Source organism: Poromitra crassiceps (assembly GCF_964638095.1).
Source record: "Poromitra crassiceps genome assembly, chromosome: 23".
In the NCBI taxonomy this organism is placed as follows: Eukaryota; Metazoa; Chordata; class Actinopteri; order Beryciformes; family Melamphaidae; genus Poromitra; species Poromitra crassiceps.
This window is the reverse complement of record NC_139639.1, coordinates 13,148,589-13,168,800: the sequence shown is the minus strand read 5'-3', so window position 1 is coordinate 13,168,800 and position 20,212 is coordinate 13,148,589. Positions and strand designations below refer to the sequence as shown.

The window sequence follows — 20,212 nt, the reverse complement described above, 5'->3', positions numbered from 1 at the left end:
TTCGGAATTGGTTGTGCTAATGGTTGACATTATGAAGGATAGAGAGGAAGGAAGAAGCTTGTATATATCCCAACATTTGGTGTATGACATCACATCATTGATGATGTCACAACGTTCGAGGGGGCTATGACATCATCGGTGTTATGTCTGACATCGCCGATGACCTCACAGGTGAACTCTATGCTATGACATCATTGTCATCGTTGATGATGTCATCATCATTACGTCGTTAGCGCGTCGGTCCATGGGCATCGACTGCCCCAAGAACAGGCCTGACGGTGGGCCATTACAGGCCGTTTCTACAGTTAACGTTAAGTAGTCATGTGCATTTATAGCCTATACTATTCCCCCGACGAACGTTATGCAGACTGCAGCTGTTTGATATGCGGGCGGTCGTGTATCGTTTCAATTTTAGTAGGACACCATATCGATCTGCCCGCCCACCATGCGAGTGCACCTATCCTCCCTGCTCAGCGGACTAGGAGGGAAGTCTTGTTGAATGAATTCGTTCATCATACAGTAGCCTAGGCTACACTAACCTATGAAAATATTAATTTGGGCTAGGAGGAGCAGGAAATCCCTCCGCTCGCCTTTCAATGCGGGAGCAGGGGATTTCACCTGAAAGTACACGCAGCACGGTAATGTGGCCGTGCTGCTTGGCTCGTGTGAAAGCAATTTCTGTGACGAGGCGGCTGGCTTTACGGGACTCCTAAACGGCAATTTTTGCGTGTATGAAAGAGCCTACTGAAACTGCTCCCACATTGGTCACAGTGGTAGGGCTTCTCTCCAGTGTGAATGTGTTTGGGTCTCTTGGTGTCTCTCTGTTTGCATAAAGGAAGACATAAAGAATTAGGACAGGGGTGCACTGTGTGTGTGTGTGTGTGTGTGTGTGTGTGTGTGTGTGTGTGTGTGTGTGTGTGTGTGTGTGTGTGCTGCAACATCAGTGATACAACAGTGATATTTTTCTCACCTCTTCTGAAGAATTCATTTCGACAATGTTCCTCCCCTCCTACGCCAGATGTCTGTCCTCCCACCAAGCAGCTCTGTAGATACAGTAGGGTTAAATCAGGCATGTCCAAAGTCCAGCACGGGGGCCAATTGTGGCCCGCGGACCGATTTTAAGTGGCCCTCAGCTTGTCTCCCAAAATATACTATATGCGGCCCTCCACACAGTATTGACAAGCAAGTTCAATTCACATTTTCTGTTCACCTAACGATGACAGCACTATCATACAGTCTGTAGACAAGCACCAAGTAGGAACAACAGAGGCAAAACTAATGTTTTCAGATGCTAAACAAAATCCTTAGAGTACAATTGTATGTGATTTTTTTTATATAGGCTAACCATGATGTGAGAAGCAGCTGGCCCCCGGGTATTTTCACATTATCTAATCGGGCCCCCATAGCCTACATTGAGACAAATTACAATCTTGCATTTTGTGGCAATAAAAGTGATTCTGATAAATGAAAGACAGTATAAGCAGAATACGATCTATCAATGAATTAAATGTATTGTATTAATATTGATATCAAAAGTAAGAATCAAAACAACTCAAGCCTGAATTTTACAGTAGGCTAAATAGAAGAATAACACGTGGAGTGATGTTTAGATCTGTGTGTCTGTGTGTGTGTGTGTGTGTGTGTGTGTGTGTGTGTGTGTGTGTGTGAGAGAGAGAGAGAGAGAGAAGGGTAATAAACCAGGGCCTCCGACGGCCTTGGTTTTCTTTCTTTTTCTTTTTCTTTTTTAATTTTTTTTTTAGTTATTAAAAAGTTGGGCATGAGATAATTTGGGATCGCGTCTAAAACTGAAATCAAGAGAGAGAGAGAGAGCAGAGGCATATCAACTCGTATTAATAATCACTAGGCTACTCAACGAAGGAGATCGTCCTCATGATTCTGGAAGATATATTCCATCATGAACAGTATGCATGCACTACACATCTAACAATAAGGCTAATCTAATTCTGCCAGATTCAGCCTACCTGGAGAGTCTTTGCGTTTCCAAAGTTGTCCTTGCTTGTGCGCAGTAGTTGTAGACTGGATCGGAGCTAGTCTCGCAGTGTCTTTTTAATTCAAACAGACAAGTGCTTATAACAGAAAATAAATAAAAATGGACAAGCATGATGGTACAAATTATAGTCGAGAATCAAGTAGCAATGACAAGAGTGAAAACAAAAACAAATGCCGTAGATGATATCTGCCTCTGTCGCTGGAAGCTTGATGACGTCGACGGTGGGTCTGACTAGTCTATGGTCTGACTACGTGAGACTAGATCGGAGCACAAAGAAACCTTGATCAGAGGCCTAGTCCTCCTGGTCTATTGGAATTTCTGCAGAAAATGTCTCTTTAGTGATCACAGCTGGGCGGCAGTAGGCCTATAAAGAGGCAGACCAACTGTAAACAGATGTTTATATAGCGCAGGTGACGTCACACCTTTGAACTCACCGACGCCCCGCCCATTGTAGTACAGATGGTTCAGGTGGGGTGTAGTGGGGGTTGTATCGTGCATTCCTTTATAACTGGGGACTGGTAATCTTACGACTTCAAAGGTCATGAGCTGGGCGGTGACGTCATCAGAGCTGGTATGTCCCATTCCAAACTCGTAGGAGTCTCAGCAGCCCCAACCTCAAAAATCCAAGATGGCTGCGCCGCGCAACAACAGTAGTAGTATAATCGTAGTAATGTTGTTTAGCACTTCTGTTTTGTTTGTGTCTCATTAAATCAGCTGTACACACAGCACTGCCTAACATCTATCTGTGTGGACATGAGGCTGCAGTGTTTGTATGCGCAAATTGCCGCGAAATGCCATGTTGTCAAATTTATTGCTTACAATGGCTAGCCTGGCTAGCGACTGGATCTGACCAATGAACAGTGAACTTCCCAGCTCAAGTTTTCTGCAAATGGAACGCTAACAAAACGGATGTGATGTCATTTAGCCTCCACATCCCAGTTATTTTGCGATAAAGGAACGCACCAGTAGTACAGATGGTTTAGGTGGGGTGTAGTGGGGGTTGTGAGGCTTTGTTTGAATGAGGTGAGGTCCTGCAATGCATTGCTGTGACCAAGCAGCCTGTGCCCATATAACCTGTGGTTTTGTAGCTATTGACTATGATCATATATGTGTGTGTGTGTGTGTGTGTGTGTGTGTGTGTGTGTGTGTGTGTGTGTGTGTGTGTGTATATATATATATATATATATTAGGGTATATGCTATACGCCTATATGCCACTGACTGCCTTTTTTGGTTGATTTATTTATTTTCTGGGGACAGCAAAAAAAAAAAAAAAAAACACATACATACATACATCAACACTCCAATATCACGATGTCTCAGGTGAAGGACCCTCCGGCAAATGAGAGTGAGACCATGAGTGATACAGTATACCACCCGTGATGTCATAAATCTCACTGTGACATCATCAAATGTATAGTGCATGCTGAAGTATGTATTTGTAACATAGAGTTCTGGCTTCCCTGACCAGTGACACTTAGCAATAGACAACCAGGTGACAACCAGGTATAGATTGGTGACAAGCTGGAGAGGCAGTTGACGGTCGGGGAGACGGCATTCGGTACGGGATGGGTTTAGCACCCCAGCCTGGCTCTCTCGTGAGGGAGAAATCCACAAACGCTACGGATTAGCCTCCCGAAAATCTGTGTAAATATCGGCGCGGCCTGGGGTCCTTCAGGCTAGAGCGAGGTGCTTGGCGCAGCCGAATGATGTGCAACGCACAGGCCTTCTTGAGGCATCCTCTCTGCCTCGGGATGCCTTTGCCCCGGGAGGGCCTGGTGAGACGAAGGAGGAGAGCGGCCGGGAGAAACCCGCAGCGCCGTAGAGCCTCCATGCACCGAAGGGTCTTGCAATACTGCGGTGTAGCACTAGCTCTATTGCAGCGGATTGGGCGTGATCAACCCTTCCGCAGGCAACATTGCAGACAGAGTAGGAAGGCTGATCCGTGAGCGGCTGCTTCTGGGATGCGGGTCGGGGTCCAATCGGCCTCGGCTGGGTCTACTGGGCGAGGGTGTATGATGTTGAACAGACCCGAAACACCGTGACGGTGTTTGACCCGATGACGCGTCCCAGTGCATGCTGAAGTATGCACTGGTATATATATATGTATTTGTAACATATATATATATATATATATATATATATATATATATATATATATATATATATATATATATATAAATAGTATCAAAAATGCCGGAAAGTGACCATGGAGATGGAGAGGAAGTACACAAATTAGCTGTGAGAAGATGCTATGATGCAACAGTTACAGCAACAAACATGCAGAGAAGCGACTGTTTTTATAACATTCGTGTAGCAGCAGCATCTGTACACCACAGGGTGGTAGGCTACAGATGAGCTTCACCCGGGCTCCTCATCAGATCTCTCTCGACTTGATCTATCCGTCCATCCATAGCGACCTCAAGGCGCCTGAAATTACTCCAACATAGCCGGAAATGAGCAATATTGCCTTAAAAGTAAACGTGGGGATTTTTTTTTTTTGCAACTTTACCTTTGAATAAAAAAAAGATAATGCAATCATTAGCTTGGATATACAACTTTGGCTTTAAAATAGTCTAGTGCATGTGGCATTTGAGTCAGTGAACAGAGCTTCATTATTATTATGCCTTTATTTTGAAAGCAATAACTAGAGGAAAACCCCCGTTTTGTATTGTGGCTTGCTTGACGCTGGTCCCCGTGATCTCCAAAACAAGTTGCAACACATAATAAAGTGGGAGAGAGAAAACATGGCGAGCGGAGGTTGTTTTAATACATCCATGGAGCGGAGAGGGGGCCACATGACACCCCTCGCTTCCCTCCTCTTCGGTCGGCCTGGAGGCCATGTTCCCTCCCGGGGACCCGGAGCTGGTCCGCCTGCGGGAGCGTCTCCAGGGCTGGCTGTCGCAGTACGAGCCGCTGCTGCTGTGGGTGCAGAGTGCTCGTCTGGGAGAGGCCGCTGCATAGCATCTTTGTCCCGCTGACGCTCGACACCTTGTTCTGGTAACTGTCGTTACTCGTTTAGCATCCAGCTGATACCCACACCTGGTAACTGTCGTTACTCGTTTAGCATCCAGCGGATACCCACACCTTGATAACGTTGCAAATAGGATTTTTTAAAGAGCCATTTTGTGTCTAAAAGGCAGGGTAAGGGGGGGGGGGGGGTTCGGTCGGATAACAATCACATAACTGCAATTGCTTCAGCTTCAACCATTTACACATTATTAACACAGATTGTTGCCTAATATTCTGCAAGATCAACTGGTGCTATGTAGTAAGTAACTACTAACTAGTAACAGTTCTCAACCGTTTTCATATCAAGGACGCTTAATTTAGTCCACATGAGGGCCCACATTTGATGAGATTTTGTGTCTTGCACCCAAATCTGAGAATATATTTTATTAAATTATTAACACATTCACTGCCAGACGTTTTTTTTTACTGTAGTTAGCTTCTGCCAGAGGGTTTTTTTGAGGATTCTGGCTCATCTTTCAAGACCCGAGGATTCTTTTCTGCTAAGATTTTGTGAACACACAATATCTCAAAAGAACTAATAGAATGTGTGCTTTCTCTGTCTAAAAGAGTTAGTTTGTAGAGTTAGTAGTTATGTAAGCATTAGCAGTTGAATACAGCATGGTTTTAGCGTCAGAAAAAATATTCAGAGATAAACGGCTTTTTGTGAAATTCGATAGAACAGTCACTTTAACCATTCATTTTTGGCTCTCTCTCTCTCTCTCTCCCTCCCCCTCTCGCCCTCTCTCTCTCTCTCTCTCTCTCTCTCTCCCTCCCTCTCTCTCTCCCTCCCTCTCGGGAGGGAGACGCACTAGGTTTAATCCTAGTGAGAGGGGGAGAGGGAGAGAGAGAGAGAGAGAGAGAGGGAGGGAGGGAGAGAGAGAGCGAGAGAGAGAGAGGGAGAGAGCGAGAGGGAGAGTTGCTTCAACTCCTCCCTCCGTGGGCGTTCTTCTTGGCTGCAGCGGCCGTCACAAGCTTGTCACCAGTCTCAGTGCTTTGCTGCTGTCCTGTGCCTGTCTGCACGGCCGCTGTTTGAGGAAGTCGGGATGGACTCGCTCGCTTCTTGGAGTTTTGGTTGAGAGAAGCTTTTGCGATTCTGGTCATATTTATGCTGCGTGTTTCAAAGTGTGTTCCACCTGTAATCTATTATGTAAATTTGCAATCCCGCATCGCCAGCAATCAGCGCGAAAACGAAAGCGTTTTCCCCCATCCATTTTCATGAGAATGGCTGGGGTGAGAATGGCGTGACAAGTTAAAAAAATGCTTGCCTTCCTCTAGTCAGGAGAGCACTGTTGCCACTTAGTGGGTCGGTGGAATGGGTTGTAAACGTTCGGTGGCTCCAATAATTATATAAGAGATGTAAAAGGGTTAGATGCACAACCCACCGTCAAAAAAAAAAAATCGATGCCAACGACGTGTTAACACGTCGCTGGCAGTCAACAGCTGGATTCTGAAAACGTGTTTACACGTCGTTGGCAATGAACGTGTTAAATCCTATGATTTTGTCCATAATTCCATTATCATGACTATCTGTACTGTAGATAGAGAGATAACAGTGAAACTATGAGCAAAATAGGCATTCTAAAAGAACAAGAATGAAGCTGAACTATTCATCAATTTGCTGGGGGGGGGGGGGGGGGGGGGGCTTTGGAACCCTAAACACCAAGACATGAGTCAGAGGCAGTTTATTTACCATTTGCATAGAAACCACAGTGGGATTGGGGTGCAAGAGGTTATAAACACATAAATCACATGGACGACATATAAGTAAGGGATAATGTATATTGAGGCGGTGATTACGGGGGAAATAATGACCGACAGGTGATGATTGAGCCCGACGCGCAGCGGAGGGCTTAATGATTCACCTGAAGGTCATTATTTCCCAGTAATCACCGCCTCAATATACATTATCCCGCTTAGAACACGGCCTACAACTAAATCATTCAATAATCTGACAAAAATAATTATTCAAATAGATTTTTTAATAGCGTTTTCAACGACAAAGCGGTTTCATTCGTAATTGGCACACAAGACACCACAGCTGCAACTGGTTGGCCTAATTAGTAGTGTCTTGCTGACAAAAAGCTCTTATCAACTGATTAATCTCAGGTGTGGCAGAGCAGCGGTCGGTTGTCGAGAAATAATGACCGGTGAATCTTGTTGATTGACCAATCAGAATCGAGTATTCAAGAGAGCCGTGTTCTAAGACAGTATAAACCTACCACCACGGAGACCCAGGATCACTTCCCGGCAGCGGTACTGCTTGGAGACGTTCCTACAGACGCAATTGGCCGTGTCTGTGAGTGGGAAGCCGGTGAGGTTGTATGTGTCCTGGTCGCTGCACTAGTGCTTCCTGTGCCTCCTCTGGTCGTTCAGGGGGAGGAGAACTGGGGGGGGGTAGCGTAATGGTCCCCCGTGCTACGTCCTGCTACTGAAAATCCTACTGTCAGCTGAAAAGCAGCAGCTGGCACATGTATTTGAGGAAGCATGTGTTAGTCTACAGCTCTCCCCAGATCGGTAGAGGGGGTGGAGCAATGACCGGGACAGCAGGGGGAATTGGCCAAGTACAATTGGGAAGAAAATGGGAGGGGAGAAAAACGGTAAAAAGAAAGAGAGAGAGTGGGTTAATTTAAGCATAAGTATCAGTAAGTGGCCCGGGATTCTCAAAGCCTGTGTTGAGGGTCACACGAACAAAAATGCACTCTTGAAGCTAAATAAATCCAAAACCAACAAGTTAATTATTATTTACATTTTTTACTTCAATGTAGACAAGTCATTTCTTACACATAAGATTACTTTTAGCCTTTTAGTTATAAAGATTATTGAAAGATATTCCATATTCCAGACTGAAATGTTATAACAGAATTGGAGTATTGGCCAGAATGACATGAACATTTGGACACTTATTCAGCGGGTATCTTGTATGTTGCGTTCAGGTGCACTGTATTTTTTTTTTTTTTTCAGTGTATAAAGTAACCGGTAGGCCAGAGTCCAGTAGGCGGAGAAATCGCCGGCTACAGGGGCTTGGGGAACTCCCTGGCGCATCACCAGGGTAGAAAGCCGCTCCACACCTTAGACTATAGCTCCACACACTCGTTTGAGTTGACTGCCGCCTCGCCTGGAAAGCAGACGAGAGCAGGCGAGCGCAGTCAGGCGAGGCATCAACAAGTCCAACACCCCCGCAGCACACTCACTGCTGCTTTTCTTCTTCTACAGTTTTGTTTAACAGCGGTTTGTAAACAAATTAAAACATGAATTAGCGCCACCCACACTCACTGCTCAAATGACCCAGCCGTTCAGATTACTTATTTTATTGTTAATGTAGGCATTACAGGTGGTATTTATGTAACATGTAGAGTGACAGCTTGGAATAGATATAAAATTGAAGTTTCTACACTTCACTGTGGGTTTGTGATGCACCTGTGTTGAACCAATGGGCGATCAGCTCGATTCGTTTCTCGTCATCCTCTGTCCCTGCGCGCGCACGCACCCACTAATGTTGTATACAAGAAACCCGTCTATGGGCCGGAAAAACCCCGCCCCAGAACTCATTTGATTGGGCGCTGCAATTGCTTATTCCTTAAAATGTCTGGCAAGTAAAAAAATGTGGTCAAGATTAGGATTAGGGTGTGAAAAAAGTGCTGCTCCAGCTGTGCTGACTCATATGGCTTAATGGATAAGCTGCGTGCCTTCCAATCTAAAGACAGGGTTAGGGTTCACACACATTTGTATAAAACATTAGGTTTAGGCAAGTACAACCATGTGGTTAGGGTTTGGGTCTGGTCGTGGTTAGATAAGAAAACCCTCATCTTAAACACATCTTTTTTTTATAGTGTTTTTCTATAGATGCTCTGTTAGCTTTTTCTCTTCCCCTTCCCCCACCAAAGCTGCCTTCTTCTCCATCTTAACTTGAGTTTGGGTCACATGGGTTAGTGTTAGGTTAGGTTAGGGTTAGGTTAGGTTAACCTTTGAATGTTGCACATTCAAAGGTTGTGATTGTTTATCATGCATGATGGAAGCACTTGATACACGACTGAAACTTTGAGGGGAATATAACCCTTAATCTTAAATCTTGTTGAATTACTGGATTATTATTGCCAATTATTGCTAATTAATTGGTATTGGTCAACAACCCTATCAACCCCCACAGACGGGATAGGCTAGATTGTAATTTGATCCTATGAGGGATTTATTGAATTATTGGCCCATTCAAATCGTATACATGGATCGATGTTTTACAAGCACACCTGCTGTTGCTGCTATTTTCAGCCCAAGCTTGTGCAAAAATGTCCAGAAGAAAAATATTAGAATTTGGTGGCTTTTGGTCTCATTTCACGCAGATTTATGAGTTCATCACATCAACCACGTTGCTGCTCACTAACCTCTCCTGCCATTGTCTTAGGTTCAACAACGCAGACTACATCTCCAACAACCTGTTCCTGAGTGCTTTCAAGGTGGTCTATTACTGCCTGTTCGCCCTGATGTACGGCATGGCCGGTTCCTGCAGGGATCTCGTCATGGGCGCGCCTGTGATGTCGGCGCCTTCCTGGACATCCCACTGGAGGAGGACGGGGACAGGAAGCGGAGCTCCATCGTGTCCGTCGGGCAGTTCAGGCCCGAGAAGGACCACCAGCTGACCACCAGCTGAAGAGAGAGCTGGGGGAAGCCACCATCGGCCTGCACACCATGTGGAACGAGCACTTTGGGATAGGTAATATATTGCACAGTGGTTAGAATGATCGTTTAGTTGTGGGCATCTGGGTAGTGTTGAGGTAAAAGCACTCGCCTAACACCGCGGAGACCCGGGTTCAATTCCCGGTCGATGTACTTCCGGCTTGGTCAGACATAGACGCAATTGGCCGTGTCTGTGGGTGGGAAGCTGGTGGGGGTATGAGTGCTGGTCGCTGAGCTACCGCCTCCTCTGGTTGGTTGGGGAGCCTGTTCTGGGGGAACAAATAGCATGATCCTCCTTGCACTACGTCCTGCCAGTGAAACTCCTCACTGTCAGGTGAAAAGAAGCAGCTTGCGACTGCACATGTATCGGAGGACGCATGTGCTAGTCTACAACTCTTGGCAGAGGGGATGGAGCAACGCCCCGGGACAGCAGGGGCCAAGTACAAGAAAATGGGTGAAAAATCGGAAGGAAAAAAAGATACAAAAAAGAAAAGAATATTGTTTAGACTGTGTTATTGGTCCCCACTGATCGGATTTTCATCAACGTTAATGTGATTATGCATGATTGCTTCATTCTCGCATTCGTAAAAAAAAAAAAAAAAATTAGACACTGCTGGTCACAGATGCATCTCACTACTGTATTTCAGCATTTTCATTATTAGCCCAAGGGTGGCACTACTATTAATAGGCATTGCACCAATTGTGGGGGCTGACATGTTTTCTGTTGCCTTTTTCAAATGTTATTTTAAATGATATCACAAGAGGTTACATCCATCTGATCACAGCTCAGCTAGAAGCACCCATAATGATAATGAATCTCACTGGTAATGTATGGATCACACCTGATAATGCAACCAGGCCTCTGTTGTCCAAGAGCTGACATCTTCAGTTGACATTTTTCACTTTAAAAGACGCTCCTTTCTCTGCTGTCCCCTGCAGGTGTGATGGAGGTTATGGCCGCAGGGAAAGTCATTCTTGCCCACAAGTCTGGCGGGCCCAAGCTGGACATCGTGGTGCCCTTTGAGGGAGGCCAGACAGGCTTCCTGGCTGATGACGAGGACAACTATGCAGAGGCCATGGACAAGATCCTGGCTCTGCCACCTGCCAGCAGGCTGCAGATCCGACGCAGTGCCCGCCTGTCGGTAGCTCGCTTCTCAGACCAGGAGTTTGAAGCCTGCTTCCTGGCCGCCATGGAGCCCCTAATGGGGACACTTGAACGATGAGAGGAGGACTGCATCTTTGTGTGTACTGTAGCTAACCTGATTGTGGCTATCGGCCACCCCAGCAGGCACGCCTACACCATCAGAAGCACTTAGACTGGCCGTAGGCTGCATTCACACTGTAGGAGGGCAATGACCAAATCTGATATTCTGTTCATATCCAAGTGTGAGCAGGCTGTTGGCATGGCTGTGTATGTGGCACAGATCAGATGTGTCCAGACAGGCATGTTGACACGACTAACACATGGATTGTTCACTTTGTTGACGGCTCGGGCTCATTCATTAAAACAGCCAATAAGGTCATTTTGAAAGAGGAAAGGAGGCAGTACATTTGATCTTAACTTAAGTTCAGCCCCACATTTATTTATTTATTTTTTGCTTTTGTTTTTGAGATTAATATAACTCTGATACTACTAACATTTGATTATATCTGTATAGGCCGCAATGGAAATATCAGCTCTTTATCACATTTTGTCAGAAACTGTCAGAAAGGTTTCTATCCTGTAGACATACTGTAGTTCTGTTAGTAAATAAGAGATTCTCCTGACAGTGGTTCCCAAAGTGAGGTACAAGGTAGTAACTACATGGGGTATTTGAGAGAAAGGGAAAATGGAAAAATGTCCTAATAAATCATGAAAATAAATGAAAGGTTAAAATTAATCTGCTCAGGAGGCACTAATTCCAACTACACTGCTAAAAAAATGAATGGGAACAAGGTCTGTGCGACCCTCCAAGGAAATGCCTCCCCAGACCATCACTGAGCCACCACACCACTCATACTGGATGAGGGCAGCAGAACGTTCACCACGGTATCTCCACACTCTTCATGCTGGGACCCTAGTGTTCTACTGCGACAATTAAGTGTCCCCTTTTTTTAGCATTGTATTTCACTCTGTTTCCTATTTTGTAATGTTGAAAAGGTGGGTTATCATTCATTAATTGCATCATATGCTATCGTTTTCTGCTGCACTTTTCTAAGCAAAATGTTGTAGTCGGGTAAAGGGGGTACTTGGATTCAGAATCCCCTTATTGTTTTTTACAAGGCACATTCCATCTCCTTTGTGAGTCTTCCCAGTTTTGTTAAAAACGCCGCCATGTCGTTATTGGACTTGGTGGCTTGGTTGCTGCCCTATATGCTGTTGCTGCAGGTTCAGGCTGTATTTGCTGGGCTATGAGCAAGAGTCATCCAATTCTTCTTCTGTTGTGTTTTAGGGCAGTTGGCATCCATATTATGTTGCATTACTGCCTCCTGGATTTATCCATTCACTGTTTCCCTACATTCTCTAAAACCCAATTCGCCCTGGTACCCTCGGTGGACCGCTCCAAGCCACTCAGAATCCAGAGTCCAATTTATAACCTCTGTAGGGAAGGATCTATGACATCACTGATGGTGTTACAATGTCTATGGGAATGACTCAAGCACCTGGCCATTTTCTTTCTAACCTCAGTAGAGAAGGATCACTGATGGTGTTTCAATGTATATAACAGCGAGTATGACATCAGTGATTTATGACATCACCGATGACATCACAATTGCTCGATGCTCTGTGTCATCAGTAGCATCATCGCGACCTGGCCACTTCCTTTCTTTCTTTTGGGGTGACAGACCCTCTTCTAGAGAAAGGTTGATGAAAGGATTTGGGGGAACAAATGAAACTTGCTGACTGAAAAATATATTGTTTGTGATATTGTACATTGACATTGTTAGTTCATTTATTGTTGTTTACACAAACCAAAGTTGATGCTCTACATACCCAAAATGTGAAGTATTTTTGCTATTGATCTAATAGGAATGGGGGAAATTACAGCATAGATGATTGTTCAGAAACGATACCCATTCACTGTACTTGTAAATGGACTGATTCACTGTAGTACTTGTAAATAGACTGATTCACTGTACTTGTAAATAGACTGATGTACTGTATTTGAATATAAATTGGAAGAAAGGTCAGTACATTCCAAGGACAGTAGTAGGCTACATTCCTTTTCTACTCCATTTGATTCTCATAGTTGCTTGAATTCTCCTCACAGTAAAATCCTGTTCTGGGCTCGTCTACTCTTATCAAACTGGCACCAGATGATCAATATTGGCATGATGTTGAAATGAATGACTGAGGTCAACGATCTGTCACATCAAGTCAAGTTTGTTTTAATGACTGTTACAGCCTCAAAGGGCATCACAACACCCACTTAAATAAATAAAAATAATAATTGCACACATACACATCTCCTTTCATACCCAACCAGCTCGACTTTCATTACTAACATAATCTATAGCAGGGTAATTTATGGTGATAGGCTACTCATGGGAGACATTAGCATAGGCTGACGGTGAGGTTCGACATTTCTGTCTGATAATTGACCTGCCTGCAGAGCTCAGTACAGTCAACATTATGTAAAGTCTACTTGCACAATAAACAATCCAGCCCTTTTACACATCAGTGAGTTTTTGAAGTCATCACCCAGCTCAGTCTGTTATTGTGCTAACACTGTTACTTCAGACAGACTGCATTTGTAACAGCTAGCTAACGTTATAGACAGAGCTAGAACTGCATGTTTTTGAATGGAGTTTGGACACATGCTAATTCAGACTCATGCACGCTTCACCACGGGGCCAGACAGTTAAAGCCGTTAACACGGGTTGACATCATCATGACATGTTTGAGGTTAGTTTGAAATGCCATCGATCAAAGCATCAACGGGAGCTGGCGTAGCCGTTAGCATATGCTAACGCGAGCTAACGTTAGATACAGCGACGCACAAAACTAAATAAATAAACACGCATATTGTTGCTACGCAACACTGGGGATACGGCTCGCAGGAGATCAAGGCACGTGACCTGACGGGCAGGCGTAGGGGGCGTGGCATCCAGGTTTGAATCTCAGTAGGAGACGTGCACTGCACTGCTGAGATTCAGTGCAGTTGTAACCATAACAGAAGACAGACGTGGATAGCGGTAACTGCTCTTGAATATTGAAGATGCCTGCATCAACAAAAATCAAGTTTCGTCGTTTCTTCCAGGCTGGACGAACCACCCTGCAGGAGTCAGAGACAGGTGAACCATTTGAAAAATCTTTATTGAAACAAAACACATTCAAACGATTGTATATGCAGCTAGCTAACGAGATTTAACGCAACGGCGTTAGCTTAGCTGTTCTAGCCAGCGTTAGCTAAGTTGGAACTGCAAGGTGAATGCAGCCAGCTAACGTTACCACAACATTAGAACTAGCTGTAGATGTCAATGCAATTTTAAAGCCTGGGTTGGACTGCTGTAGAAGATGGTAATGTAAAGCTCAGCGAGTTGAGTAGCCTCGCGTTGGGGACTTGTGTCCATCAGTAACTGCGTCAATCAGCTAGGTGTTCTCATCCCCACCGAGGTCACCTCAGCTGTAGGCTACCCGGATTGTATGCACCAAAGTCGGCCTCGATGAGCCAGGACAGACCCCCTGGCCTGGAGGTCACCGGTCATGTCTAGTACCCAGACAATTAGTATATCATTTTAAACAGTTACTTTTGCGTATAAAACGTTAGGATCCTCAGAAAATAACGTCGTTGGCTATTTGTGTCATCGTGTTTATTGTTTTTAAAACGCCGTTTTGTAGGCTACAACAACTGCACTTTGCAGTATCAATATGGATGTTAGACAGCTATTAACGGCTACAATAACGTTAATCACCAAACGTCCTCATCGTCCAGTAATATGGCATTTCAAAACAATGCGCCATGGTGCCAAGTTACAAACGTTAATACAAACCGTGCCAAAACTGCTATTTTACAATTTTACAGAGGACTTTACATCTAGCTAGGGGTAGGTGTAAGATTTAAGTTGTAACTTGCATACATTGGAACTATTTCACTTGGTGCAACTGTAATTCTGATCATTTTATTTTCATTCAATTAATGTAAATCTCCATCTCTAACACACACTCAGCCCCTAGTTGCCAGAAGAAGATGATGAAAAACACACACAAACAGACCTGTTGTTCACAGTGTGCTTTAGCAACTTTATGCACTAATTACTTTTTTCCTATTGCTGGGAAGATTTGGTTAATGCCCCCATTTTTTAGACAGTGGGGACAAAAGTTGCCCTCAACATAATGAGAATGCAGAGATAAAGGTTGGGAGCGTGGCCTACTTTTTTTTTTATAAGTATGTGTTTATTCAGTTTTCAGTTAGCAGAGGGATAAACAGTTAGTGTTGAATGGGAGAACAGAATATGCCCTATGTTCCAACTCACCCACAACACAACACACACAATCTCCACAAAAATAAGCAAAACAGAAAGGGAAAAAACAAACACACAGAGCACCTACAGCAGGCAGAAGGTTAATGCTGTAGAAATAAGTATAGCAGGGGTATTTAGATATAATAATAAATAGATAAAGGCTTATTACATTACATGTTAATACCTAGATAGATATGTCCCTCCATGCTAGTCCGTAGAGACCACTCTGAAGGGCCTGGGCCCTATCCTCTCCAATATAGTCCAGAAAGGTTTTCCAGATTTGAAAAAAAAATTGAATGGCCTTGAGCCAAAAGCTGATAGCTTCCGGGAGAAGTTCCATAACACTCCGAATCCACTGTGAAACTGTTTGGGCTGAGTCTGAGATCCACTGAAGAAGAACACATCTTCTTGCACTATAGAGAAGCACTTTGAGCAGCTTCAATGAAGAGGAGACAAGGTTTAATGCTGCCGTATGTAGTCCCAGAATGCAGGAGATAGGGTCAAGGGTCAATTTTCCCCCAAATATGGTATCAAATTCTTTACACACTTTGGCCCAGAAATCATTAATAACCTGGGCAAACAAAAATACAGTGGAAATATGAACCTTCGGGAGCGTGGCCTCATTTGAAACTACAAGTATTCTATTCTTTAATGATGTCTGGTGGAATTCTAAAAAAAAATGACTGCCACTGAATCGTCTGTGCTATAATAATAGGGGGTTGTTTGTCGTTTCTAGATATCAACGACATGGAGTCTGACGGTGTGGTTTCCACCGGACCTTTCCGGGGCATCGGCCTGTCCACAGCTGCCCAGACGCACCACCTGAAGAAGCTGTGGACCCGTGATCAGTGCTGGCTGTGTGACGAGTACATCCGTTTGTTCGACGGGGCCAAGTGCGAGGAGGTGAGAGGACTTTACATCATGTCTCTTGGAGAGATGACTGCTCCGAGAGATATTTATTTATTTCATGAAAAGTGTTTTTATCGTTCAGCACTGCATGCATGCACGCACTTTCAAAATACTTTCCGGTGATTGCCTAAAAACCTGTCATTCTTCTTCATGTGTTCACACTACAGTGTTCAATGTCGTGCCATAAGGACTGCCTCAAGAGGCTAGCCATCCAGTGTAGCCATAAGAAGCTGAAAGGTAGCTACGTCATTGATGACCTCCCCAACATCATCACAAAGTGCATCAATGAGTTTGAGAAACGGGCACTCAATCTGGAGGTGAGGGAGCACTCTCTCGCACGCACACACACACACACACACACACACACACACACACACACACACACACACACACACACACACACACACACACCTTTTGACCTCCCTTCACAGGGAGAAATAAGAATCACATTTTATCACCAAGTACAATAAATGTACAAGACTCTTTTTTTTGCAAATCAGGAAGCAACACATTACATACTCACACGGGGTACTGGAAACAGCTGGATTTACAATAGCCAGCAGATTATACATACAGTATCGCTGTCAAATAGGAGGGGATTCATTCAAAGTTTTCAGATTGGTTGATATCTTTACCGCCATCCATCTTTGTACATACCCGGGTCCAGAATATGTGTATGTTCCAGTCCAGACCTTCATACAGACACAATTGGCCGTGTCTGCGGGTGGGAAGCCGGGGAAGCCTGTGGGTTATGAGTCCTAGTCACTGCACTGATGCCTCCTCTGGTCGGTTGGGGCGCCTGTTTGGGGGGGAGAGGAACTGGGGGGGATAGCGTGATCCTCCCACGTGCTATGTCCTGCCGGCTGTCGGGTGAAAAGAAGCGCCCCCACATGTATAGGAGGAAGCATGTGCTAGTCTACAACTCTTCCTCGATTGGCAGAGGGGGGTGGAGTAACGACTGGAACAGCAGGGAAAATTGGCAAAGCACAGTCAATTGGGGAGAAAATCTCAAAAGGTCACAAAGTTGTGACCCGGGTCCAGAAGGTTTTTTTTGTCTCAGTCCAACCCACTTGTGTTCCTCCCTGTCCAGCTCTCCCCGCCTCCCATGCAGCCCATGGAGATTTCTGATGACAGCCTTGTGTGTCTGAGCACCTGCTCTCTGAACGATGACGAGGACGACAGACTCCTGGACGTGGCGGATGACAACCCACAAAACTGTTGGTCTTTGGGAATGGACCGCTTTCTCACCGCCCCACTTGTGTCTGACAACACAGGCTCTGAGCAGTCAGCCCTGCTGTGCCAGGAGATCCAAGACTGGCAGGACCTGTTGAATACAAATGAGCAGGAGCATGCTGAAGAGATCGAGGATTACAAGGCACAGGTGAGCGTGATCTCACACACACAGTCCCCACTGAACACAACACACTTTGAAGTTTGACATTTCTCTCTTGTGCATATCTCCAACTACTTCATTGTTGATTGTCAATAATAGGTGGCTGACCTGCAACGCTCGCTAGAGGCTGAGAAACATCTCAATGAGGAGAACCTTTTGAGGCAGACTTTGAAAGCACAGGTTGGTACTGCTTTGAAACATGAGAAACACACATTGAATACAAACAACTCATACGAATAACTGCCGTTCCGCATTTCTGGCTGGCAAGTGACGTCACGCTGATTCGTCCTATAAGACACATGCTCACAGAAAAAGAGATGGAAATACTGAAGCTGCATCCCTATCCTGAAGAAGTATCTTGTGGACCATCTCAACCCCAGGGCTAAGCCCTGCATGACTTTACTGAGTAATTTGATGAGGTAGTCCTGTCCAGTCACCTCTGGAGGAGAAAACTACTGTAGGGCCCTAATGAGCAATGACCAATGAAAGCTGTGTCACTAAACATACTTGCTGATATTGATAAGATGCTAATGTGTTTTTCTTCTTGATGTGTTCTGTGTTTGTGCTAAGAAGCAGAGCGAGCTTAGCCGATTGGAGGCCAACAATATGGAGCTATATGAAGGGCTCATCCAGGCAAATGAGGCCAATGAGAAGTTGACAAAAGCACTGGAGGAGGCCAACTACCAGAACAAGGTAGATGGAGACAACAACCTTTATTTTGTTATTGAACAGTATTTAAAGTATGTTTGATTGACCAGTTGCTAATCATGAGCTCACTTCAAAACAGATGCTGTCTTGGGAGTTGAAGGAGAACGACGATGAGATCAGCTCTTTGAAGGAAAAAGCTCTGAAATACATCACAGGGTACACTCAACTCTCCAGAGAAACAGAAAAACAGGTGAGTTTAACACAACACAACTCATTTCACTCATTGTTGACATTAGACCAATTTAGACAATAACCTAGCCTGCAGCTTGATTGATCACTGCAGCAACTATAGTTTGCTGTGATAAGGCCTGAGCCTGCTGCGCCTTCGCTATTATTCTGTGTTATGTCTGTAATACTCTCACACTAAGCCATCTGTCCTTTTTGGTGTTGTGCAGATTTCAGAGCTGCGTCGTGAGATCGATCGCAACCTAGAGAACAAGGAGAATCACGAGAACAAGGTGGACGTAGAGAAGAAGCTGGAGCAGCAGAACGCCACAAGGTAATGTAAGACCTACAAATCTGTGACAGCCATTTCAAGTGTAATTGCCTCCCCTCCCGTTTTTTTAGTCCATAAAGAATAGAGACAAAGTCACACCCACTTCCTGTTTAGGCATACGCACCAGAGCCATTCATCCACCATTCTTTTTTCCATCTCCATACAACATAAATAAATATTGCATAATATATGCTGTATTTTAAATATGAGTCTTAACATTTCCTGCTTCATATGATGCCCTTATTTTAACTTGACTACATTACCATTTATTTTCCATCATACTTGTGGATACTTTTGGCCCTATCAAGGGGGATTCCATATTATAAATGATCTGAACTTTTGTGATCTGAAATTGTTGTCGTTGAAGTATAGCTATTCTTCAGCCATAACATGATATAGCTTAGCTCAGTGGTTCTCAAATGGGGGTCCGGGGACCCCCAGGGGTCCGTGGCACTTTGCCAGGTGGTCCGTGAAAAGTTTCCAGGAAAATATATATATATATATACGGTATATTTTTTTTTCTTTTTTTACAAAAAACGAAAATATGGTATGCTTTAAATCTAAAATTGTTTATTGATTATATTCTAATCTAACAAACCTATCAATTTAAAAGTCAAGCACGTTACCGTGGAAACAAGCTTAGCCCAAAATCACAAATCAGAATGAGGGGGTCCCCGGTATATTTTCTATCTTGTAAGTGGTCCTTGGCAGAAAAACATTTGAGAACCTCTGGCTTAGCTAACAATTATATTGAACTCTGACCCCAAATCTTTAAATCCAGTCAGGGAGTTAAGGTCTGGAACAATGTGACTTTTGAAATGGGACAGAAAGGAATTACTCCAAGAGAACACTCGAATACAGAGGTTTTCAAAGTGGGAGGTGGGCCTCCCCAGGGGGACTCCAAGCAGTTTCACGGGAGGCTCAGTGAATCAGAGGGAAAAAAGATGACATTTTACATTAGTTGGAGCGTCAACAGTGTGCGGACTTCCTCTTCTTTCTATGGTGTGTATTTCGAGTCCAGCACCTGCAAATTTTACGGAGATGTGCGTGCTTCCCTTTTTGTTCTGATATTACATTAGTTATCAATAGGAGATCACATAGCATAGTCTAAATGTGTGTGATTTGGTTAATAGCTCAGAGACAGTGTAGTTTTAGATAATTTGACAGTTGTTGTCACTTTCCCAGAGTCAGAAACGAATAAATGCCATCAGACAGAGCTTCTTTATGTATTTGGTGTAGTCTGAAGTGTGTCAAACAGCAATATCAGGCTATCTTGGCTCAATTGTTGAGTGTCTAAAGTGTTCTTGTTAGTGTCACCATGATCTCATCCTTGGTTTAATTTCTCCAACTGCAGGAGCAGCACAGAGGCCAAAACCAACGCCCACCGTGGCCCGCTGAGGGAGCTCTTCCCCATTGAAGACAGGCCCACGAAGCGGCGCACCTCCACCTGGAGGTTCACCAAGTGGAGGTTCACCAAACAGAACAGCCACCTTTTGTAAATATACCAAATTGAACACTGCTGGGCTTTTGTGAGAACAGAAACGCAAGTTTACGGAGATAACGGGAGG

The 20,212-nt window shown here is 44.4% G+C and overlaps 1 protein-coding gene across 1 annotated transcript in view; it reads left to right on the top strand.

Annotated features, from left to right (window-relative positions):
* LOC310797310 (kinesin-like protein KIF13B) overlaps positions 1-10,953 on the top strand; it is a 29,538-nt gene extending 18,585 nt beyond the window's left edge. Inside the window, exons 7-8 of the mRNA XM_083659681.1 lie at positions 9,422-9,730; positions 10,633-10,953. Coding sequence (XP_083515807.1) covers positions 9,422-9,667 — 246 coding nt within the window. The 3' untranslated portion in view covers positions 9,668-9,730; positions 10,633-10,953. The remainder of the gene's footprint in view (positions 1-9,421; positions 9,731-10,632) is intronic.
* Positions 10,954-20,212: the final 9,259 nt, after the last annotated feature.